General features: G+C 35.7%; 1 protein-coding gene across 2 annotated transcripts in view; it reads right to left on the bottom strand.

The window, feature by feature from the left end:
- TOX (thymocyte selection associated high mobility group box) overlaps positions 1-26,081 on the bottom strand; it is a 318,751-nt gene that overhangs the window by 44,571 nt on the left and 248,099 nt on the right. For both annotated transcript variants that reach the window (XM_090283657.1, XM_090283658.1), the window contains exon 4: positions 4,104-4,385. In XM_090283657.1, the coding sequence (XP_090139783.1) occupies positions 4,104-4,385 (282 nt within the window). The remainder of the gene's footprint in view (positions 1-4,103; positions 4,386-26,081) is intronic.

Raw genomic sequence — 26,081 nt, 5'->3', positions numbered from 1 at the left:
GTGGCAGTCCCACAGCCTGTAATGGAGGCTGGGAGAGCTGTTCAATGCACACTATCTTGCAGTAATCGCTGTAGTTTAAAATAGATTTTAATCAAGCACCATCTGCATAAGAGGCTGAACAAACAACATAGAACACCACTTCTAACTCTTATCATTGAAAGTAAATATTATAAAATCTTCACCATAGAAACAGAGCACAGCACAGTACTTTTTGTGATGCTGCTGTTTCTGTAAGTAAAAAATTTTGCTACTTAAACCCGTTCGTTCTTTCTTTTTTCTCTAAACTATACCATCTAAAATCCCCTTATGACAATAATTTCGAATAAGCATGGAAAGTAAGTCATCTAGTTACTGTGAAATCAGCAGGGCAGTGATACTTCTTTCATTTTACAATTGGCTTTATTATTATCATTAATAAAAACAGTACATTCAATGACTCAAAACATCAATTATAGAAAAACGTATATGAAAGCTATACTTTTGAAATGATTCACAAGAATGGGGCATTGTATTTGTATCACAGTGTGTAAAGCAAATTCATTTTTTAAAAAAATCTTTGATTCTGCCAAACATTGCTGAATATTGTTTTAAAATAAGTTTAGCAAAGACACTTAGTAGACTTATGTAAGATAAGAAATTTGGGCTACTGTCTAGAAAAATCACTTTTAAAGTGAGGAAAAGATTTCATTGTCATTATATATACCAATTAGTTATACTTATGGATTTTGTTGGATTCCCTGGTCTTATCTAAATTTGCCTAACTGGGGAAGTATGTTTACTTCTTGGTGTTTTGGATGGAGGGTTTCTCCTGCCTTACAAAGAATGCATAGCTACTGAGCAAGTCTCCCTGAATAAAATGCCAAATGCCTATGTTTAGCTTCACTTTATTTTTATTTCATGAATTAATAAAATATGCTCAATCAACTGAGGTATGAATCATCTAAAAACAAACACACCTTGAAAATATTATCCTAGTATATACTTGAATGAATTTTAGAAATTACTTTTTGAAATCGAGTATTAACTGGCTATTTGACTGAATTTTATTATTTTTTTTAGAACTAGTTTGTTAAACTCAGCCTTAACCAATGGGACACTTTTATTCTTATAAACAAGGAAGTGATATATATTTTTTCAGCTGCTGGGATATAAGGAATTCTTTAAAAGTATCATGCTTATTACACCATGCAAAGTGTTGAACAACAACTACTGCATTACAGGCTTAGAACCACAAGCTACCCAAGTTTACGTCTTTGAAGTTTTACTGTATGTCTAGTTGATGACTTCAGGCTGTAAACACAGCTCTGTAGCTATCAGAACCATGGTTAGTGTTTATAAGGTGATAACTTATTTTACTCATGTATTTACAGTATTTCTCTGTCAAAACAAACTTATTTCATTTAATTGTTCAATTAGATAAACTGGAATTAATATGTAATTGCTTAAGAGAGCATGAAGTGTTATAAGGGGAGCTTTAAAGGCTTCTTTTTCTGGTGTGAGAGTAAATATTCTTTTTTATTTCTCTTGGTAGAAATGATTTTAAATGATCTTTTTGACTTAATGTTATCTCATATTTAAATGGAGCTGTTTCAACACAACACTCCACATAAATCCTGCACACATATAATCTTTAACTATGATGGAGAATGCTTGAGATTTTTTGTCAGAGGACTTTTTTTTAGCCATTTAATAAATATAAGTTGAATAAATTGGTAAGGAGAACTTCACATTAGAATTAAGGTGAAGAACAGTATATAGAGTTGGAACAGGAGGGTGGATATTCTTTAGATGGAAATATACTTAATCTAACCCTTTGAGTGCCAACGTCGCTGTGAGCAATGCTGACAAATTTTCCCCAAAGTGCCAGCGTCGCTCCCAGCAACTCTTTTTTCGATGGCCGTAAATGTAAATAACAATGGAATAATTCATACTTTATGTTTTATTCTCTTTTGTTTTTGTACTTCAGGATATACATTGATATAACTTTTTCTCATGTTGATCCAAATTTCGAATTACGCATGGCACTCAAAGGGCTAAACATGAACTTGAGAATACTTGTACAGACAAGAAGCCATTTTGATGAGGGCATTTTTGAGAAATCCACCCCTAACTCTACACACATCACTAATTCAAGAACATACAGCTATTGAATATAGGTTCTACTATATAATGCTACACAATCATTACTAGTGAGCTATAAATTATTTTGGGATGTGGATATTGAATGCTTGATAGGCTACTCACTGGCAAACTTTCACACCAGCTTGGAAGCATATAACATACAAATTCATGCCTCAACCAATGATAAGATATGGACCAAGAGAACATGGCAGAATCTGTGAATGTTAATTCCAGGAACTTTTTCTTTCTTTTCAGAATTCTAATTTAGGTTGAAGAATGTGGAAAATATTATGTAAGAATAATCCTGCATAAACTTTATTGTCAGAAGATGCTATCATTTTACATTAATTTTCTGAAATTCTAGCAATGAATACTGAAAAAGATATAGTCCAGATGTGCAAATAATCTTTACTATGAGTAGAATATAATTTTTTTTCATTGCAGTATAGTACATATCATCTATGTTTAAGAAACTAACTTGAATCATCCATGCATAATCCAATATCTAAGTTACTGGCCACAAACATATTCTTGATGTGCACATTTAGGTCCAGGTACTCATTGGCTGTTGAATACCATTAGAATAATGCAATTCTCTTAAGAAAAGTATATGAGAGTTTGATAAAGGAGTTGGTTGGGAATGTGGGCTCTGGATTGCTTGGTTTGTTTATCAAAGGTGTACTCATGGGCGTCCTTCACTCTCTAGGAATTAGCTAGCCCTGGGACAGGAAGTCCGTTCAACACTAAGGCCCTCCAAAATGCCAGAGCATTAAGAATACTAAAAATAATAAAATATAGTCAATATAGCAGCCTCGTGTTTGTTATTGGGCTAAATAAATGTATAAGTCACTATATTTCCAGATATTAAAAAAAATTGTGTAGCTATTAGAAAATTAACCATACAGTATACAGTAGATTAGAATCCCATAGTGCTATCTTTGGTAATGTGTTAGGAAGTTTAATATCCCGAAAGCAGAATTCCCACAAAAGTGAAAAGAAATCAAAGGGCTGACACAAGTGAAAATTCATTAGTAATATTTAAAAAGAGAGAGGTACCTAGAAGTACACATGTAAATAGTAACTAGGTACAAGAGTCCTTCTCACTGGGACAAATCTGAAAGATGCTTTATCAATAAGCAAGGCAATACAGAGATAATTTTGGGTTTTTGAATGAGAATGCACTTGGTTTTGGTAACATCATTTAAAAAAGCTGCCTCGAATAGTTTAAAAAATTCTGCAGCTAATTTTTCAGTCTAAGGGCATTTAAAAATGCATATTCCTATAAAGATAACTTAAGGTGACAAAGATAGAGAGACAGACAGTCAAACAGACGAACATATTAGCATGGGGTTAACAACAGGCAAGCAATGAAATACGTAGGCTTCTCCTTTGGAAGGGAATCATCTAATATCCTTGCCCTTTACTTTCCTCATCACAATATGAAATGGTTGGGTCAGATGATCTCAGAGGGTTTACCTAACCATTAAAATCTCTCTCTCTCTCTCTCTCTCTCTCTCTCTCTCTCTCTCTCTCTGACACACACACACACACACACACACACACACACACAGAGCTATAGTTGTATCCCAAGCATATTGCTTTTTTAAAAACTAAATGGTTAAATTGCAACTGATTTTTTTTTAATAAGTAGTGAATTCAGCTTGATTTTGGATGTTGAGTCCTATGACTTATTCTCCCTTACTTGCTATGAAGACCCTATATTTTGTGGGTACAACTTTTATACTTAATACATTTGTATTTAAAACACTTATTAGGGACTTAATAATGTAATTGAACAAGGTGATTCAATTCATTCAGTTTATAATTCCATGCTTCATCAAAAAAGTACATCCCTTCCAGCAACATTTCTTATTTTGGCTGACATAAATTTGCACCCACCACAGGTCAAGAAAAAAATGTCAAAGAATACTTTTCTAGTCAACAAGCATTTCGCATAAGTCCTAAAAATAACCCAGTCCTACCTTAGAAGACTCATCGCCTTCATCTTCATGCACTGAACTGGATGGGGAAGGAGTTGCAGACTTGCTTCCGGGTGGAGATGGCGAGTTGTGGGGGACACTGCTTCCTCCCATATTCAACCCAAGCTGAGCACTTAGCTGGGACTGGTTGATGGTGGTCAGCTGGCCGTGCTGCATCATTCCTGGCTGCTGCCTAATATCTGCAGGCTGACCCCTGGGTCTCATGGCTGCCATCTGAGGATGGGAGCTGTATTGAGTTCCTTCTGGGTTCCGTATATCTTGCATCTACAAAAAAAAAAAAAAAAAAAAAGGATAGGAATAACTTTTCATAAACATGTTAACATGTTTCTGGAAAAATTTTAAAAATATTCCTTAGACTAAAAATTCAGTAGGATGTCCTGCTGAACTATGCACTTTTCCATCCCCTCCCCACCTCCAGAGTAGACTAATTCTAACAATATTTATTACCGTAAAAGGTGTCATTACTTATTACCAAAAGAATAGAATTTGAGAATTCAATCAACACCTTCCAAGAGCTTATTAATTATATTTACAGTCCTTTTTTAAACTAATGAAACATAAAATATCATTAATAGATATTTATGGTATAAGTTTCAAAATTATATAATTACTAGTGATTGTACCTTCACAGCAATTCATGAAACACTTCCTTTTATTATGATTATTTAAGAAAAGTTCTGGGAGTTAAGTGCACGGTGGTTCTCAGTTTAATTCTATATAGCTAGTTTTGGCCAGAATGATCTACCAAATTCCAGACTCATAACCCTCACAGGTTGGTATTAACCAATGGATTAATTAACTATTGAAATGATCTGACTGCACAGTCAGATTTGAGAGTGAATTTCTAAAGTTGCAAGGTCACCATATTAATCCATTATGCTATCTGGGTCACTGCTTTTTAGCCTTAATGAGACTCTCTTGTAATTCAAGCAATGAATTTCATCTTTGTAAGGATTAGAATTAAAAGCATTGGAGGATGAAGCTCTTAATGTACCTAGAGGTCAAATGTGTTGTGTAAGAGTATGGTGGATTTCATTTAACATTTCTCTGGCATTTTCAAACTTAAAATAATGGGGAATATTTTGTGGTGCTTATAGTGGCAGCTAAATTTTTTTCACTCTGACGGGGCTTGGAGATTTTATGCAGTTATTGGATTATAAAAAAAGAGAGAGAAAAAGGGAAGAAATGGAGAAAAAAAATATCAGTGAGAGTATATGTGGGTAAAGTTACATTTTGGAACTAAAAAAATAAAATTAATAATGTTATCTTTCTTGGTTTTACTTTTTAAAAATCCCATATTGTGTCAGAATGCCTAATAATTAACTGTCTGCAAATATCATGACACAGAAATACTGTAAAGGTCAATTAAATAACGTAGTCATAGGCTTTTTTTTTCCTTTTGGTAATAAAATCATTTTCTACCAATACTCTCCAGTCATTTTGCCAACTTAGTTTCATCTGAAACTGAAGTTGTGACCAAAGATCTGCCTGTGTTAAGTTTACTGTCTCCACCACGAGGCCTCTATGAGTCAATATCACCCTTTGGACCTCTCCAGAGCTCACTCTGCTTCATCTTCAGACTCAGTTCTAGATGTCCTAGAACCTGGCTTTTCTTGGTCAGGGCTTACAATGGCCCATAGATTTGTACCTGCTGCTTTTCCGTTTCAAATCAATATATTATTCCCATAAGTTAACCTATATTCCTCCAATCCTTCAAAAGTATCTCATAGCTCTCCTTTTTAGGAAGTCCCTCATTAAGTAGTTGGTACATAATAGAGCTTCAGAGGTCCATAGTGACATTTTCTCAGTCTATAGAAGAGGAATCTTAGGGGGAGGCCATCATACTACCTTGTTGAATGTTTGTAGAATAAATAAATGAATGAATAAATAAAAAACAAATAAGGATGAATAAAGCCCAGAGAAGTTAAATGACATGCCCAAGCCACAGAGTTGGAGTTAAAATCTGCATCTCTCTATTTGAGTTTTTTGATACTTCCTACTGTATAGCAACTGATTTGACATTTCATGTGTCCCACAGAGTTATAGTTAACTAAAAATAATAAAAAAGACCCTGTCAAATGTTGTCTACCATATTGATTGTTTTTACCTAGTCCATTCATGTTACCTCCTCTCACATTTACGAAAATAGTTTTTTTTCCTTCTTGGGCTCTCCCATAACTTCTGTAAGCTGACCTTCCATATGAAATAATACTAGCTTTCACAGACACCCTTAAAGTTTTGCCACTGACAGAGGGGACCATAACAATCAGGACACTGGAGAGGCAGTGTATACTAAATCTCTGTTTAGCCCCACTCTCTAATCTCCCGAAGTCCTGTTCTGTTAGACTATGGAACAGTACGCTCACTGTGAGCACGGAGTACTGGATGCCCACATGGGCACTGAGAGAGGGGAGCCCCTCTCTCAACTCTGCGCTAAACAAAGCACTAATGTCCATGTTCAAACATATGTGTTGTAGGAGAACACATTTTCATAGTCCTGTAAATTAAAAAGGTTTACTAGCCAAAACATATTTTAACTAAATTATCTTTCCAAAAGTGTTTAGCTAATTGACATCATTGTTTCTCCTTCACTTAAATATCAAGTTACAAAGCATGATCAGTCTAAAATTTATCTATTTGAAGCTCACTTCTTAATCTCACTCTTTCAGAAATATGGTTTTTAACATGGTATTGGAGAGGAGATTTTTAAATTAACTTACATATAGTTTTCAGATTTAGGACAACCAAAGGCCTTCAAATGTCTAAAGCAATTTCACTTTAGAGCACCTAGCTCTTCCATCATTTTGTAATTTTTTTGATTATTTTCTTATGTTAATTAGTGTCATTGGTAGCCCTGACTGGCATGGCTCAGTGGATTGGGCATAGTCCCACAAAGCAAAAGGTTGCCAGTTCCATCCCTGATCTGGACACATGCCTGGGTGGCGGGTTGGGTCCCTGGCCTGGGTGTGTATGAGAAGCAACCGACAGATGTTTCTCTCTCACATCAATGTTTTTCTCCCTCTATTTCTCCCTCCTTTCCCCTCTCTCTAAGAATGAATAAATAAATTTAAAAGATAGTGTTGTGGGTAGATCTTTGAGTATTAAAATTTGTATTCTCACCTTTGTACTATTAGTAGAAAGAGGTAGGCATGGCAAAAGAGGGGTAAAGAATCAATTCAGGCCCTGGATGGGTGGCTAAGTTGGTTGGAGAATTGTCTGTATACCAAAAGGTCATGGGTCCAATTCCCAGTCAGCGCACATACCTAGGTTGCGGGCTTGATCCCTTGTCAGGGTGTGTATGGGAGGCAACCAATGGATATTTCTCTCTCACATAGATATTTCTCTCTCTCTCCTTTCCCCTCTCTCTAAAAAAATCAATGGATGTAGCCTCAGGTGAGGATTAAAAAAAAGAATCAATTTGGGTAGGGACAGTGAGGTACTCAACAGGGTACCTCTTTTTCAACAGACTCATCATTAGTTGGGAATACCTTGTCACCAATGATGTTAGGACATTCAAACAGCAGCTTTAACACCAAATCAAAAAAGATTTTCCTTTTTAGAGGGTGGTGATAAAAAATTAGAGCTCATACTCCTCTCTTAGCTCTCAGATGCACTTCGACATAGTCAGATCTTAACACCCATGGTGACATTTGTGAATTAGGAGTGTTTTCATTTTACCTTGCTTTCATAGGAGTCAGTTCAGTATTAATCACTACCTAATGGATAATATGGGGAAAATCAAACTGGATAGTGTCTGATTACTGACAAATAAGAATAGCTAACTGATGAAGGGTAAGCAAATGTTTTGATTACTGGTTTCCTTCTACAAAGGTTTTGATTGATGACAGGTCTTAATGTCAAATACACAAACTTAACTTGCAAAAAATTATTTCCTATTAACCTGTAATATTTTTAACTTACTGTAAATAATTCACTTAACTCATGTTTAATAACAACTGCTGTTTTCTCTGATTCTTCATGACTTTTCTATTGACTTTTTTCCCTACAACTTCCCAGCCCTAACTGATTCCTGAACATTGTTTCTGATTCACATTTCTTCCACCTACCTCAGATTCCTCATAGTTTAGTTAGTGGGGAATATTTTACATTAAAATGTACAGTTCTGACCCGAACTCCAGCTCTAGCTTTGCAACTGCCTGCTAGACAACTACTTGGACATCACCTCTGCTAGAAATGTGAACAATGTTTTCTTTCTCAAACCTATAGTATACCATGTGTTTAATTTTGGTGATGGCACCTTCATTCTCCAGGTCACCTCTACCTAAAATGTTCTAGTAATCTTTTTTTTAAGTATATTTTATTGATTCGTCGTCGGCAGCCGTCCGTCTCGAGAGACGATGGTGTAGCTTCTCAAGAGTCTATCTGCACCGCCGAGAATGGCTGTGCAGTCCGACCCGGGAGTGACATGGTATCTGTCTCCTCCCGTGTTGAATCGACATCATGCGATGACGCTGAAGCTACAGAGCCTGGGCAGGGTAATATGGAGGGTCCGCTGTTGCCCATGCAGCAGACCCCCCCTCTCTTCGCAGCTGAAGGGTCCAAGGGAAAGACGGAGTCGATACAGCTTGGGTTCAGGTGCGCCGCAGGAGTTGCCGGTGTTGACTACAACGTCAAACCGCCTTAGGGACTCCGGCTCCGGATTTTCTGTCGGGGTTTACTCCCTTAGCCTTTCCCCTGAAGAGGTATGCCGCAAGGCAGCGGAGGTTTTTTGGAGTCAGAGTTTTCCTTCTCTGATGTACCCTGACTGGAAGATCGAACCAGCGACACTTAGCTCGCAGGCCGACGCTCAATCCACTGAGCTAAACCAGCCAGGGCCTTTTATTGATTATATTGTTACAATATTTCCAATTTTTTCCCCTTTACTCCCATCCACCCAGCAGCCCCTCCCCAAGCAATCGCCCCCCCAAGTTCATGCCCATGGTTCATACATACAAGCTCTCCCGCTTCACCCTTTCATATATTCTTCTTCTTTTTTTAATAAATAAATGATTAATTAATTACTTTAACAATAAAAAATAACAATCCCTCCCTCTCAGATATTAAAACCCTTTATAATCTTATAAAGGACAATGGGCGAAGGTCTCAAGCTCCTCTAGCTGCTTCAAGCTGGACATGGTCATTGTCCTACCTACCCTTGGGTCCAGAAATCCCTAATAAGAGTGGGGGTGTGGAGAGGAGGGTGGCCTTCCCACATGGGGAAGGATCATGTAGACTCCAGGTCAGTTGGCTGTTCCTGGACAACAGCGTGCTTGGTTTAACAGGCTGGCATCCTTGTTGTATTCTCTGGTTCAATTTTGCTCATTTGTTTGTGTTGTTCATTAGTTTCCTGTAATAGGTGACAACATAAGGAATTTTTCTTTCGTTGCCTGGCTTATTTCGCTACGCATAATTCTCTCTAGTTCCATCCATGTTGTTGCAAATGGTAGAAGTTCCTTCTTTCTTTCTGCTACATAGTACTCCATTGAGTAAATGTACCACAGGTTTTTGATCCACTCATCTACGGATGGGCACTTAGGTTGTTTCCAGCACTTAGCTTTTGTAAATAGTGCTGCTATGAACATAGGGGTGTATAGGTTCTTTTGAATTGGTGTTTCAGAATTTTTCGGATATAATCCTAGCAATGGAATTGCTGGTTCAAAAGCAAGTTCCATTTTTAGTTTTTTGAGGAAATTCCAAACTGTTTTCCATAGTGGCTGCACCAGTCTGCATTCCCACAAGCAATGCACCAGGGTTCCCATTTCTCCGCATCCACTCCAGCACAAGTTGTTTGTTGATTTGTTGACGATGGCCATTCTGACTGGTGTGAGGTGGTATCTCATTGTGGTTTTTATTTGCATCTCTCTGATGGCTAGTGATGTTGAGCATTCTTTCATATGTCTATGGACCCTCCGTATGCCCTCTTTGGAAAAGTGTTTGTTCAGGTCCTTTGACAATTTTTTAATTGGGTTGTCTGTCTTCTTGGTGTTGAGTCGTATGAGTTCTTTATATATTTTGGAGATCAATCCCTTGTCTGAGATGTCATTGGTGAATATATTTTCCCATATGGTTGGTTTCCTTTTCATCTTGCTGATGTTTTCTTTAGCTGAGCAGAAACTTTTTAGTTTGATGTAGTCCCATTTGTTTATTCTGTCCCTTATTTCCCTTGCCTTAGGAGATATATCAGTGAAAATGTTGCTACGTGGGATATCTGAAATTTTCCTGCCTATTTTTTCCTCTAGGACTTTTATGGTGTCACAACTTACATTTAAGTCTTTGATCCATTTTGAGTTTATTCTGGTGTATGGTGTAAGTTGGTGGTCTAGTTTCATTTTTTTGCATGTCCCTGTCCAGTTCTCCCAACATCATTTGTTGAAGAGGCTCTTTTCACTCCATTTGATGTTCTTTTCCCCTTTGTCAAATATTAGTTGACCATATAGACCTGGGTTTATTTCTGGGCTCTCTATTCTGTTCCATTGATCTATATGTCTGTTCTTATGACAGTACCAGACTGTTTTGATTACCGTGGCCTTGTAGTATAGTTTGACATCAGGTATTGTGACTCCTCCTACTGTGTTCTTCTTCCTCAAAATTGCTGTGGCTATTCGGGCTCTTTTTTGGTTCCATATAAATTTTTGAAGTATTTGTTCTAGGTCTGTGAAAAATGTCATTGGTATTTTAATAGGAATTGCATTGAATCTATAAATTGCTTTGGGTAGTATGGAAATTTTAATGATGTTGATTCTTCCCATCCATGAGCATGGTATATGCTTCCATTTATTTGTATCTTCTTTAATTTCTTTCTTCAGTGTTATGTAGTTTTCTGAGTACAGGTCTTTTACCTCCTTGGTTAAGTTTATTCCTAGGTATTTTATTTTTCTTGTTGCTATGGTAAATGGGATTTTTCTTTCAGTTTCTATCTCTGAGTTTTTATTGTTGGTGTACAGAAATGCCTTCGATTTCTGAATATTGACTTTGTACCCTGCTATTTTGCCCAATTCACTTATTAGGTTGAGTAGTTTTTTGTGGAGTCTATAGGGTTTTCTATGTACACTATCATGTCATCTGCAAATAAGACAGTTTTATTTCCTCTTTTCCAATTTGGATGCCTTTTATTTCTCTTTCTTGTCTGATTGCTATGGCTAGAACTTCCAAGACTATGTTGAATAGGAGTGGAGAGAGTGGACATCGTTGTCTTGTTCCTGACCTCAGGGGAAATGCTGTCAGTTTTTGCCCCTTGAGTGTGATGCTGGCTTCAGGTTTCTCATATATAGCTTTTATTATGTTGAGGTATGCTCCCTCTATTCCCATTTTGCTGAGAGTTTTCATCATAAGTGGATGTTGTATTTATCAAATGTTTTTTCTGTATCTATTGATATGATCATATGGTTTTTCTTTCATTTTGTTTATGTGGTATATTACGTTTATTGATTTGAAAATATTAAACCATCCTTGCATCCCTGGATGAATCCCACTTGATCATGGTGTATGATCTTTCTAATGCGTTGCTGGATCCGGTTTGCCAATATTTTGTTGAGGATTTTAGCATCTACGTTCATCAGTGATATTGGCATGTAGTTTTCTTTCTTTGTTGTGTCTTGACCTGGTTTTGGAATTAGGGTTATACTGGCTTCATAGAATGAGTTTGGGAGTCTTCCCTCTTCTTGGGTCTTTTGGAATAGTCTGAGGAGGATAGGAGTTAGTTCTTTTCTAAATGTTTTGTAGAATTCACCTGTGAAGCCATCTGGTCCAGGGCTTTTGTGTGCTGGGGTTTTTTTTTGATTACTGCTTCAATTTCACTAGTTGTTATTGGTCTATCCAGGCTTTCTGCTTCTTCTTGATTCAGTTTGGGAAGACTATAAGTTTCCAGGAATTTGTCCATTTCCTTTAGGTTGTCAAATTTCTTGCTATACAGTTGTTCGTAATAATTCCTTACAATTCTTTGTATTTCTGTGGTATCGGTTGTGATTTCTTCTCTTTCACTTCTGATTTTATTTATTTGGGTCCTCTCTCTTTTTTTCTTGATGAGCCTGGTTAAAAACTTGTCAATTTTATTTATCTTTTCAAAGAACCAGCTCCTACTTATGTTGATCTTTTGAATTGTTAGTTTAGTCTCTGTCATTTAATTGTTCTCTGATCTTGATGATTTCCTTCCTTCTACTTGATCTGGGCTTTGCTTGTTGTTCTTCCTCTAGTTCTTGTAGCTGTAGGGTTAAATTTTTCATTAGAGATTCTTCTAGCTTTTTTAGGTAGGCCTGTATTGCTACGAACTTTCCCCTCAGGACTGCTTTCGTTGTATCCCACAGGTTTTGGGTTATCGTGTGTTCATTATCATTAGTTTCCAGAAACTTTTTGATTTCTTCTTTGATGTCATTGTTAACCCATTCATTATTTAATAGCATGTTATTCATTTTCCATGAGTTTGAATGTTTTTGAGTTTTTTCCTTGATGTTGATTTCCAATTTTAAGCCATTGTGATCTGATAAGATGCTTGATATAATTTCAATTTTCTTGAATTTGTTGAGGCTTGTTTTGTGTCCTACCATATGGTCTATCTTTGAAAATGTTCCATGTGCACTTGAGAAGAATATATATTTTACTTCTTTGGGGTGAAAAGTTCTATATATATTGACTAAGTCCATTTGATCTAGAGTGTTGTTCAGTGCCTCAATATCTTTGGTGTTTCTTTGCTTCGAAGATCTGTCCAGTGTTGACAAAGGGGTGTTAAAGTCCCCTACTATGAGTGTGTTGCTGTCTATATCTTTCTTGGAGTCTTTCAAAATTTTCCTTACATATTTGGGTGCTCCTGAGTTGGGTGCATATGTATTTATAAGGGTTATATCTTCTTGATGGACTTTTCCCTTAAGTATTATGAAATGTCCTTCTTTGTCTCTTTTTATGGACTTTGCTGTGAAATCTGTTTTGTTTGATATAAGTATTGCTACCCCAGCTTTTTTTTCATGTCCATTTGCTTGAAATACTTTTTCTATCCTTTCACTTTCAGTCTGTATAGATCTTTTGTTCCAAGGTGGGTCTCTTGTAGACAGCATATATGTGGGTCATTCTTTCTAATCCATTCAGCTACCCTATGTCTTTTGATTGGAGCATTTAATCCATTTACATTAAAGGTTATTACCGATAAGTACTTATTCATTGTCATTTTCCCCCTTTGTACTTGTGTTTCTCTCTGTCTCTCTCTGTTTCTTCATCTTCTTAAAGCAGACCTTTTAGCATCTCTTGCAATGCTGGTTTGGTGGAGATGTATTCTTTTAGCCTTCTTTTGTCTTGGAAACTCCTTATTTCACCTTCCATTTTGAATGAGAGCTTTGCTGGGTAGAATATTCTTGGATGTAGGCCTTTGTTTTTCATTGCTTGGAATATTTTTTGCCATTCCCTTCTGACTTGTAGTATTTCTGCTGAGAAATCTGATGATAGCCTTATTGGAGCTCCCTTGTATGGTATTAGTTGTTTCTCTCTTGCTGCTTTTAGGATTCTCTCTTTGTCTTTGAATGTTGCCATTTTAATTATGATGTGTCTTGAAGTGGGCCTGTTAGGGTTCATCTTCACTGGGACCCTCTGTGCTTCCTGGACTTGCGTGACTCTTTCTCTCCTCATGTTAGGGAAGTTTTCTGTCATTAGTTTTTCAAAGAGGGTTTCTATCCCTTGCTCTTCTTCTTCTCCTTCTGGAATTCCTATGATACGGATATTAATACGTTTCATGTTGTCCTTCAGCTGTCTTAGAACCTCTTCAGTCTTGTTCAGTCTTTTTTCATTTTGTTGCACTGTCCGGGTGTTTTTATCTACATTGTCCTCCAGCTCGCTGATCCGATCTTCTGCTTCCTCTAGCCTGTTTTTAATTCCTTCTACTGTGTTCTTCAATTCAGAGACCGTATTCTTCATTTCCTCCTGGCTCTTATTGATAGCTTCTATGCTCTTTTTCATGCTGGTGTAATTCTCAGTAAGTTTCTTGTAGTTTTTCTGGAGTTCCTTGTAGTTTCCCTGGAGTTCTTTGTAGTTTCCACTGAGCTCATTCAGCTTCTCTATAATCCATGCTTTCAATTCCATATCTGATAGTTGGCTCCCCTCTATTTCATTTAGCACTCTTTCTGGGGATTCTACCTTTCCTTTCGGTGGGGGGGTTGTTTCTCTGTCTCCCCATTTTTGTGACTCCTATTGTTTGTCGGTGCTTCTTAGAATGATCTGTTCTAGTAATCTTTTATTTTTTCCTTTTCTTTCAAACTCTTGTGAGTTCCATCAAGTCTGCTCTAAAATATCCTTCCCATCTGCCCTTCCTTTCATTCCAAAACTCATTCATGTATTTCAGCCCTTCATTACCTCTTCAGTTACAATAGCTACTTATCTATAAAGAATCTCTTCTCACCTATGCTGAAGAGTACTGCAAAACTAATCTTCATGAGTTATAGAGTCAAAAAATCCCCAATGTCATCTGCTTACCAAATTAAATCTAATCTCTGCAGCATGCCATTGAAGAGTCCACATAAACTTGATTCCTGTAACTGTTCTTCACACACTTTATTGTTCAGCCAAACCCAAATAATTATTTTTCTTTGCCTATGTCTCTCCCCTGTAAATGTGTGTATTAGTCTATTACTGTTTTTTTTGCATTCATTTTCTGAGCCTCTGCTGCCTAAAATTCAAAAAATTAGTTTAAAAACCTTACTTTGCTCAGTGATTTGTGGTTTGCACAGTATTTTTACCTGTAGAGTCTTACAATTCCCCTTTGAAGCAGCTCTATAACAATGACTGTTTTGCATAATTTTTTTTTTGGAGGATGGGAGAGGTTAAGTAATCTCAGGTTTTTCTACCAGCAGACATTAAAGCAGAAATGAATTATGATTATTTTTACATATTTGTGTTCTTTTCACGGTACTTATATTGCCAAACCCTAAATGTATATTAAAGTCAAGTTAAAAAAAAATAAGCTCATCTACAAATCTTTCTACTCTGAACTAACAAAGCATTTTGTTTGTACTTTATAGAACACCACTTTTCAATTTTTTAGTCTGATGTGTATATACTTCTAGACAGTAATCTTGATTAGTACACAGCTAATTAAATTATATATTTCAAGTATTCTAAAATATTTGCCGAGTCATTATATAAATGAAGAAATAAATGCTACAAGTATGAATTCACTATAACCAGTTTGATGATTTTTCTTTTTTCCTGTGAACATAATCTAGCATTAGTAACAAGATGAAAAGAAAATGTGAATAATGTCTATTTCCCTTTGTGGCAGAAACCTCAAGCTGTACCCTCCCATATTCATTATACTTTTGTCCTAAGGGACAGGCCTCCAGTATTTAGTTGTCTAGCCCAGAAACTAGCTAACAGAGGGCACTGCCTTTGTAGCTTTGTATAGCCATATGACCAAGTTTTGGATAATGAAATATAAGTGAAAGTGTTGTGTGGTACTTCTCAGAAATCTTCCCAAAGGGAAAGGTGCACCTTCCTTTGTTCCTTTCTGCTGCCAAAACTGTGAGTGTGATTAGAGCTTGGGAAAACGTTTTGGACCTTAGCACATTGCAAGCACAAGGTGCTTGAGTGTTTGACTATCATGGAGCCAACAGAGCCTGGACAGTCTATCTACTGTGGGAATCTTTAATGTGAAAGAGAAGTAAATACTTATATTTCTTAGCATCACTGTCACTTCAAGTTTTCTATTATATGCAGCTGAACCTAATCTTAACTGATATACCCTAACAGATTATAAACTTAAAAAAGCAGGGATAGAATCTATTTTATTGACCATTGTGGCCCTAGTATCTAGCACAGATCTTAACACATTGTAGGTACTAAACATATATTCCTTGAGTTACACCAATTAGATGCTGAAGCCAGGTACAATAAGGATTGTTGATGCTGGCTTCACATGCACAGTATTACAAACCCTTGATCTTTTGGGAGCTACTTTTGCTAAATTTTCAGGGCTCAAATGTCTCAAAATTACTTTTTAATGTGTGTACTTATTTTGTTGATTTCAAGTCCAGTGAACTTCCTTTTTTCTTAGCTAAAAGTCCTGTACGTCATTGGCATTTCGGTTTTGAATGACTTTTAATATATATCTCCCTGTCGGGGAAACTCAATCCATTGAACATGGGTGCTAGATTTTACTTTTTTTGAAAGTCAGAAGTATTTTCTTAGATTTTAAAGATTTCTATTGAGTACTAATATTGCTCTATAATTATGGGAACTAAAAGATGTCAATTAAAACAATTAAGGAATATTATGGTGAGAAAGAGAGGATTTTGTGTGAATTTTTTCAAAACTTTACTCTGGTTAATGGAAAGCAAAAGCTCAGTTAAATTAATTAGAAAACCAAAGCAGATATTACATATTCTCCCTCATGCCCTGCCTTGTTATCCATGATTTAATGGTAATACCACGTTCCCCTCTTCTCTTGCCTAATTACCTTCAGTGACAACAATTTCAGGTTGAGGACAGCCCACAGTGAGAAACTCTAGGTACTCTGATATATGTTTGGCCTATATTTGCTTTTCATTTTCCTTGGACTTTCCTTGACAAGGAAAAAAATACCCAGGTTGCTCATCTTGGATTATTTTTTCTTTTATCCTCATCTGAAGATTTTTTTTAAAACTGCTTTTAGAGAGAGAAAAACATTGGTGTGAGAGAGAAGCATTGATCAGTTGCCTCCTGCATGTGCCCCAACCAGGGATTGCACCCACAAACTTTCGGTTACAGAATGATGATCCAACCAACTGAGCCATACAGACCAAGGCTCTTGGGTTATTTTTTTTTTTAAAACAAGTAACATTTTGGTAACTGTAATACTCCTACTGCCTCCCCCCACTCCCCAAATCCTTGGAACATTAGTTGTATTAGTGCTAAAGAGTGTTAAAACTGCACACTTGAATGGCACCAGAACAAGTAAAGGCCTGAATTTCAGTGCTTTAAAGCTGTATGTTTCACAATCTTTCTAGAGTCTGTTTTCTTTTTTCAAGTATCAGCATCCATCTCAGTCCAACATGCAAGCCTTGAAAGCTATCATTATCTCTGCCTCTAGCAGACAATCCATATGAAAACAGTTGTACACATAAAACCCTAACGACATCTTGGCTCACTCTGATCCAGCTGTTTGAGTGAATAGCAGTTGGTGAACAGAGCCTGGAACATGGGGAGGCCTGAGGCCTTATTTGCTAATGTGCCTCACCAGCTGCTGCTTTCTGTGGGCTTTTCAGGCAAGGCCTGGAAGTTTGCCAACTGCAGCAGGAACAAGAGAACGTGAGGAATCTCCAAAACCCTTCCATTTACTCCTGCCTGTCAGCATTTGACACCCTTTGCTGTTGAGTGCTTTCCGCAGGGCCAGGAGGAGACCCTGCTGGCTTAGGCTGTGACAAGTGCTTACTCTCGGTTCCTTTTATACACACTATTAAACACATACCATCCTTAGCATCTAAATAAAGACTTCTGAGCCTTGTTTTTGGTAGTCCACCCAGCTGTGCATGGTTAATCAGGCCAGGAAGGCTAAGCAGTTCCATTTTTCTTAGGACTAATGCCCTCTAAGAGGCTATGAAAAGAATGTAAATGTTGATATTATTTAATTCCCAATTTGATTGAATATTTTTGCCAGGAATTCAATTAATATGTAAATATATGTACCAGAACAAATGCATGGTAAATTTTATAATTAATTTTTATTTATTGTTTTCCTAAATGCATTTCCAAGAACAAGCTAAATTATTTGTTGTCTAAGCAAATCAAATAAATTGTTTCTAAGTGAACTTGTGTGATTTATTCATTATTTAAAAGTGTATACTTTAAATAAGCTTTAAGATTTTTTGTTATTAGACTTCTGATACTGACGATTGGAAATGAATAGCAAAAGAGAGGAAATCTGGAAAATACATATGCAAAGCACATGATATATTATATTTTTAAAGATTAGGAAAAGTGAAAGTCAAAAGAAAGATTAGACATTTTTATGAAAATGTCTTTTTATCCTCAATATTGGGTCAGGATAACTTAATTTCTATTGTAAAGTTCCAAAAACAAAATTGTTATTGATTTTAACATTTGGAATTTACTTTTCTTCTAAAAGACAATATGGACACATAGGACTCAGATTTCTTTATGATACACTAAAATGAGTTATTTATAGTTTAGTTAGAGTAAATAGTCATTATAAAATTAATTATCACAGGAAAGCAAGAAATCTGGAGAACAATTAATTAGATGTTTGCCAAATGGGAGGACATAGCACTCTCTAGAACCACCATCTTTGGAGATTAAAACCATCTCAAAAAACAAACTCTGATGCTCACAGAAGCTTCAATAATGCCTTATTATCCTCTTCTTTCAAACTGTGGCCTCTCCTTCATGGTGGTCTTTTCCCTGAATGGGGGATCCTTACTATTCAAGACATTTGATATGTTAGAAGAACTGTCATTGAGAGTTTTAAAACTTATGGCTAAAAATGACACTGGCTAAAGATCATTTGACCAATGTTTAATTAAATTAATTAATTAATTAAAATTTTATATACTCTCCCAGGAATAAACCAAAGCTCAGACCTTGAATATCATCAGAAAGCCACAGAGGGAGAGAGGAAACCCCATCTCTCAATGTCCTTAGTGTCCTTGCCAGGCGCTGGCCCTCCTTGACCAAGCTCAACCTCTGTTCTGTCACATATCCTAGGAAGAGGCATCTTAATTGCCCTAGTGCATGCATCTGGATTCATTTTTATAAACATAACTGAAAAAGCAATTTTATACCATTATATTTGATTTTTTACTTTTTGTAGGTGGGAGGTAGTGTCCTACAGTGGAGGAAACCCTGCTTGTGACATCATCAGGTTGGCTCTGTTTCTAATTTTTCCAACTTCTGTAAATAGTGATAACAACTTTTCAGCAACAAATATTTATTGAAGGCCAAGCACCACTCCAGGTTCCAGGTAAATCACTTGACCAAGCACGCTGAAATCCCTGCCCTTATGCAGCTCACTGTCTAGAGGGGGAAATAGATAATATGATAAATGTGCTTTGTTTGATAGTGATAAGATTTAAGGAGATAAATATGAGAGAAATGTACTGACCTGAAATGCTTGCTTTTAAAGTGTGATTGTGAGGATTAACTAGAATAATGACAAAGAAGATGTGTCAAACATAAACATGTTTTTGTGGTTGTTGCTTATATGCATTAACTTTTGAGGGAGATGCTGATGTTTGTCATTTGTTACCATCCTTGACTCTCTTTCCCTGACTAGTTCTAGTTCACAGTGACACATGGAATAGTTGTGACCAAGCATTCTGGTAGCCAAAAGCATGTGTTAGGAGAGACTTTCCCTGGGATAAGCTGGGCAGATTATGTCATAGAACACAGGGTTTCACTGTGTGAAAGCAAATTTAGATCAGATAAAGCTTGACCTTATAACCCGGATTTTAATAGCTCCCTGATCAAGGTTCATACACTAACTGGTAGACACAAAGTTCTAAAAATTTAATGCATAGAAGGTAGTCTGGTCCATAGTACACCATTCTGTTCCATCAACCTTGTACATATAACCTCTCCTTTGGGTCACAGTGAGGGACAGGAGGTTATGGGGTATAGTTATGCCTTTTAATCACACAGTTGGAAAGACATTTTTACTCACATTGAGGCACCCTATTTCTGATAGCTTCATGTCAACACTATTTGTCTCCTATTGTTATTGTCAAACTATCAACATCCATATTACCGAGTGTGGCACTGTGCTTCTGTGAGTCCTTGAAAGGGCTCCTCTGCCCAGCTCAAATAAAGGAAACATGAAAATATGCAACAAGCAAGCGCAGCTGTTAATTGACAAGGAGCATCTCTCATAATCCCAGTTAATGGAAGGACATGAAGGCTCATGGACTAAAAGCTCTGTCTTATTTAAAAGGGTTTTAAGCCCTGCCTGAATGGCTCAGTTGGTTAGAGCATCATCCCATGCACCAAAATGTTGCAGGTTTGATCCTGTGATTAGAGTCAATGAAGCCCTCCCTCTTTTTTTAAAACTATGCCTTTTACTTCTGCACTACAAAGTGTAGGCAGCGCTTTGCTCATGGGGCTATAATCTTACATTAAAGTGTATTCAAACATGTTAATGTCTGTTCATATCTTGCTTTAATTTGCACAGGGAAAGGACTGAATAATGTGTCTTATTTTCAGAACATTTTCAAAAAATTGTGTGCATTGAAACAAAAAGAATGGATTGGAAGGATAGGTGATAAGAAAATTGGGAAATGCTGTGAGACATGGCCTATGGGGGTTTGTGGTTTACCTATGAGAACTAGCTCTGTGTATTTATAGTATCACAAGTTAGCTGAAATGATTCTTTATACTATATTTAAACCTGAAAATTTAACTGAATTTTATACTCTCCACTGGAATGTTAATGTGATGTTATTAAAAGTGGAGATGTCAAGTGGAATATTGACTTCTTAAAATCAGTTCAGAAAAGTGATATTTGAGTTCATTTAGAGGCTCTTAAATCATGAGATACACATGGCATTCACTTAAAAGTACATTTCAAGAAGCAAAATTAAAACCTTACATTCTGCTTGGGCCAGATAGCTTCCTTGTGCAGAATATATGTACGTCCCCATTTATTGGGGATTTCAAAAAAACATACAATTTTAAATTAATATTTTATTATGGAAATATTTTATTATGCCTTTTAGTAATATATTATAAAATATTAAAATAGCATGAAACTAAGATAGGAAAAGGCTGGAAATCCCCTTTTATTGAAGATAGTATTAATAACTTGGTAAAATCAGTCTAGGAAAATTAGAGTGTCTTTTAGTTCCTTTAGGGTATCTGACTCTGTAAGTGACCTTAAGCTTCTTTAAAACAATTAAAAATTTAAATATTTGTCTGCCAAAATTTTATGGCATGTTAGATAATGAGATGAAGGTAGTTTTATACAGTCTCTATATATCTGGGTGCACGTAATTTAGTTACTATTAACATTATTCACTCATTTATACTTTTATTCACTTTGAGTCATAGAAGGTCAAGGTCTCAAAACTAATCATAAAAACTACTGACTGCTATTCATGCTAATATAATAACCCTTTCTTTAAAACAACTGCCAATAAAGTTCATTATAAAAAGTTATTAAAAGGGTTAAAAAACTATTAAATGTCAAAGAATTTGCCTGACTGAAAGTTCTAATAAAGAAAGAGAATAGGCTTTCTTTTTGAATTATTTAAATCTTTACTGACTGTGCACTGAACCATGAAATTAGAAAAGTGTTATTAGAAGTGTTCTCTGGTTTTTATAAAAGTTGGAACCCAGAATGTATCACGCCATAGTCTTTAACTAGACTAGTTAAAGCGGTAGGTTTTTAATCCCAAATACAAGGCTTATACTGATATAAAGGTCATAATTAAAACTCTATCCTGAAAGTTGGTGATAATAAAATTATAATTATTATTACAGAAGCACACATGTTCTTTTAGAATATGGGAGCTACATGTTTAAATTTTAATTTGGACAAATATCTTTATTTTTTTTGATCTTTCAATGTCCATTAACATTAGATCCACTTAACCAATAATTAGGTTTAAATAGAGGCTAATTTTAAAAGACTAAAATAAAAATTTTGAATAATATATCACTTGTAAGTTAAACATCTACCCATTATATGTTAAAACTGATAATTATTATCTAAAAAGTTAGAAAATATCCTAATTTTATAACCCTATACAATGATGATATAAAATTAGTTTGGGTATCAAATGAACAAAATGAACTAGTGAGCAAAATAGAGACAGACTCATTGATGGAGAGCAGATGGCAGATAGTGGGGGGCAGTTAGGAGGTAGAGGAATGGAGCAAAAAGGAAAAAGGACTCATGGACCTGGACAACATGATAATTATGGGGGGGGGCGTAAGGGGACTAAATGGTAGTGGGAAAAAATACAATAAAGATTAAATTTTAAAAAAGAGAAATTAAATGCTCTTTGGAAAAAACATATAAATAGCAAAAAATATAGCAAATATACTTTTCCATATTAAATCTATTTCTCCAGGAAACTACACTTAGCACAACTGATTTGGGCTGGGCTATGCCTAATGAACAGTTAATCATTCACAGATTAGTGTCCTCAACTGCTCAGTGATAGCTAGCTTTTGGTAATTGTGGTCTTAAATTTTCTTACAAATATCAATATTTGTTTGTCCCAACTTATATATCGAGCACATTAGTAAGAAGTTTATATGCAGTGCCTTATTTAACCCTCACAATAACCAGGTGACACCATCACACCTGCAAAGAACCAGAGTTCAGAAAGAGGGTTCTTCCATTACTTAGTGGACCAGCAGGAAGTTGTCACAGGCAGCTGGACCTCAAATCCCATATTATAACAATGACACCCTTGCTATTGACCTTGTATGTATGTATGATCTGATGTTTTTAGATGTTCTTTTAATAAGAGATGGTTTGAAAAGCTTGCTTGGGAAGATGCAGCTAGAACCTAGAATGACTGGAAGGAAATTTAATTAGAAATATTTTACTGAACACTTACTCTGTGCTTAGTATTATGAAAGTTCCTAAGGGAAATAAAGACAGATAAGACTGTCTCTGTGCTTGAAGAGCTCACAGTAAAGAGACACACCATAATACAAGTCAGAAGTGCTAATTCCTGTAAACAAAGATACAATGCTATAGAATTACAGAGAAAGGAGTGTGACTTCCAAGCAAGGGACTAATGGCTGACAGATGGGACTGAAATGTGCAAATAATGCTGCAACAAGGAGTCTGTCTGTATTGCATTGAAATTGCAGTGAGCATCACTGAGAATTAAGAATGCTTTTAACATACAAGGCATTTGAAAACTGGAAATAAATAGAATTTAACTCTGAAGGCAATATGACTGACACTAGACACACTATCTGATTATTGAATGGTCATTAAACCCACTATGTTTTCATGAAAGTAATGATTTAACTAAGATAATGTGATATAAAATTGAATACAAATAAAATAATTATGTGGCCCTTCCACAAAAATAAGGAATCATTTTACACCTTAAAAGTTCAACATACAATCAAATCATACTTTTAAAAAAATGTGACTAAGAGCCATCTGATAGTTTGACTTCTGTTTGAGAATTAGCACTTTTATTTTCACATATTTTATTTTCTAAATTGTAATATGGTTAGAGAGACAGTCTATATCTTTAAGAATATATCAGGCTATATTCTAAAGTATTAAGTTGTTCTAACTGATAGAAGCCAATAAAACACACTAACATTTGATGCTACATTAGCAGAAAGACCACTTTATCAGACCCAAATATGAGCCTAATGTTTCAAAAATAACTTGGGTTTTTTCAATGGATCATAAAAATATTTATAGTCCTACCAAAAGTAGTTATTTTTATCTGGATCTTTACAACATTCATTTGATTAGCTAAAAACGGTGCTACATAAATGATGCTTTCATGAAACTGCTGACTCAAACATTTTGATCAAAATGTTTCTTTATATTGCCCCACTTGTCAACCAGTGCCATTCACTTGTAAGTGAAACATACTGTCCAGAGGGAAAAAGAAAATAAAACATTCTGGAAGAGAAGGTGGGGATACATAAGTCTTACCATGCGTCTAAGTTGAAGACTGTTCTAGAATGCCTTGCCTACTTTTCTGCTTCAGTTAATCACCTGATTCTAAAAGAAATGCAATATATATTCCTTTAATAGTGAATCTTGAAGCATTTCAAGAGCATACATTTTCCTCTCAGTAATCATTTTGCAGTGTTGTGGCTGTGCTATGTGGACTAATTGTTTGCTGATCCGTGGATACACCCTCCCTAGGGAATGCATTTCCAAACTTTAAAGTGTTATGTGGTAAAAAGAAAAGTGAAGTAAAATAAAGTACTAGTCAGCTGAGAATCTTGCTTAGTTGGACTTGTTAATAGAGATTTTAGTATGCCAGGGGAATTTATTTTAAATTAGAAGTAATACTGAATTTATTATTGCATTACTTTAATTCATAAATTTTAGTAATAGCATTGACATTGCTTAACAAAAATAACTGCTATCACCTTAGATAAAGCCTCAAAGCATATCGTGAGGCTAAATCCACATACTAACATAACTATTTAAACAATAAAATCCTGCATTGTAAAAGAGTTTACTTGCATTTAGTTATACAAAGATTGGTGTATGAGAAGTTAGGCTGACTGACATATGTGTATTCATCAAGTGTTGGTTCAAAAGAAAAGCCCAACAGGAGCAGAGTTCTAGAAACTGTAAAAGAGTAATTATTTTAGAATTTGCATAATTACTAAGCTGATGATCCCCAAACATTTCAATGCTACCATAATAAAAGTTTATCACTAAAACAATTTCAATAATGTACCTGATAGGAACAGTTGCTGTATTAGAATTTACTTCTGAATATACAAATGTTTATGCTGTCTTTACTTTTCTTAAGCAATGCCATGAGACAATCTTAACTTAGGTATGTTTTCTTCAAATGACAGCTTGCATCCTAAAAAAAGTTAATTGGCAGAAGGGCCATTCAGAATAGAAATAGAATCTTACTAAATGGTCAGTGACACGCATTGATACTTGCAATTCTGTTGACCCATTATTTCCTAATAATAAAATAATCCAAATAGCAATGTCAAATCAAGTGACTTTTAAAAGAATGTTAAATATATGTGCTACTGCAAGGCAAAATATTTCTTGCAAGTTATGAAAAGTGCACTGTGCTCATGGGTAAAATGTAGTTTAATGATATGGAAATAAGTTCATAGTTCGTTTGTATTGTATTTACAATTTTGTGTCTAAAACATATTTAATATCTCTAGCTTAATTATATGACCACAAGATGACAACTCTGATAAATGGGAAAAATCTCAATTACATCAATCAGCTGAAGAAAAAAAAAAACTCACACCATTAAAGTTTAGAGCCTATTATAAGGGAACAAGAAATAGATATCTACCCTGCAGTTTTTAAATTTAAAACCATATGATCATTTTCAGCATCTACATTTATAAAAGCTAATAGAATTTTCCAGTTACAATTTATTTTCTGAAGAAGAAAATGCTCTTGGAAAAGAAAAGTGTCAGAATTGTTTGAAAAAGTGCATTGCATTTTAATTTCCCTTTCACAGGCTAGGGTATTTTAGTTGAAGACTATAAATATTTATATATTAATTTTTCTCTTATTAATAAAGCAGGGAGATAGTTTTTTGGAGCTTATTTCCCTTTCCACTCTCACCCCCAAAACATTTATTGGGTGCTCACTAGGTGTGACACAAACAGGTGCCACCAGGATTTGGTGGGGGTGGGTGGCAGGAGAGTAGGATGGTGGGGGTTAGGAATTCAAAGAACTAAAGAGCGGGGTTGAGATGTACAAGGCTCTACACTGCATCTCTGAAGGGCAGCCTTCTCAGAGACAGTTGCCCTGATAAGCCTATAAGAGGAGACCCATCCTTCCCATCGCAGGCATCTTCTTTACAGCACAATCTAGAATTATTTAGGACAGGACTCTGCAAACTTAACATGCACATGAGTAGCTGTGGCTCTTTCTGAAGTGGAGTCTTGGAGCCTCATATTCAACATTTCTGACAAGCTCCCAGGTAGTGCCAATGTAGCTGGTACATAAACCTAAATTTGAATGATCAGGTACCAATTAGTGTGTTTCTAGATTGTTTGGTTCTGAAGATCCAGGCTCAGAGAGAATTATGCAGTGATAATTCAATTGCAAATCCATTTGGTAAAGCTCCAAGCTTTCCCAAGAGAGGTTTTCTTTTTTTTTTTTTTTTGCATTTTTTGTGGTGGATTCATTTGCTAATAGTCATGCCAGGAAATTATGGTGTAGAATTACCAACTGACAATAGGGCACTTTGATCTGGCATTTCCGTGGGTTGGGCTGATGAGAAAGTTCTTTCTTGCAGGTCCCTGGTTATTATTAATTAACAGGGGATAAAGAATGGAGGTGTCTCC

Source organism: Furipterus horrens, unplaced genomic scaffold, assembly GCF_987537825.1.
Source record: "Furipterus horrens unplaced genomic scaffold, mFurHor1.1.pri manual_scaffold_7, whole genome shotgun sequence".
In the NCBI taxonomy this organism is placed as follows: Eukaryota; Metazoa; Chordata; class Mammalia; order Chiroptera; family Furipteridae; genus Furipterus; species Furipterus horrens.
This window is presented reverse-complemented; position numbering and strand designations above follow the sequence as displayed.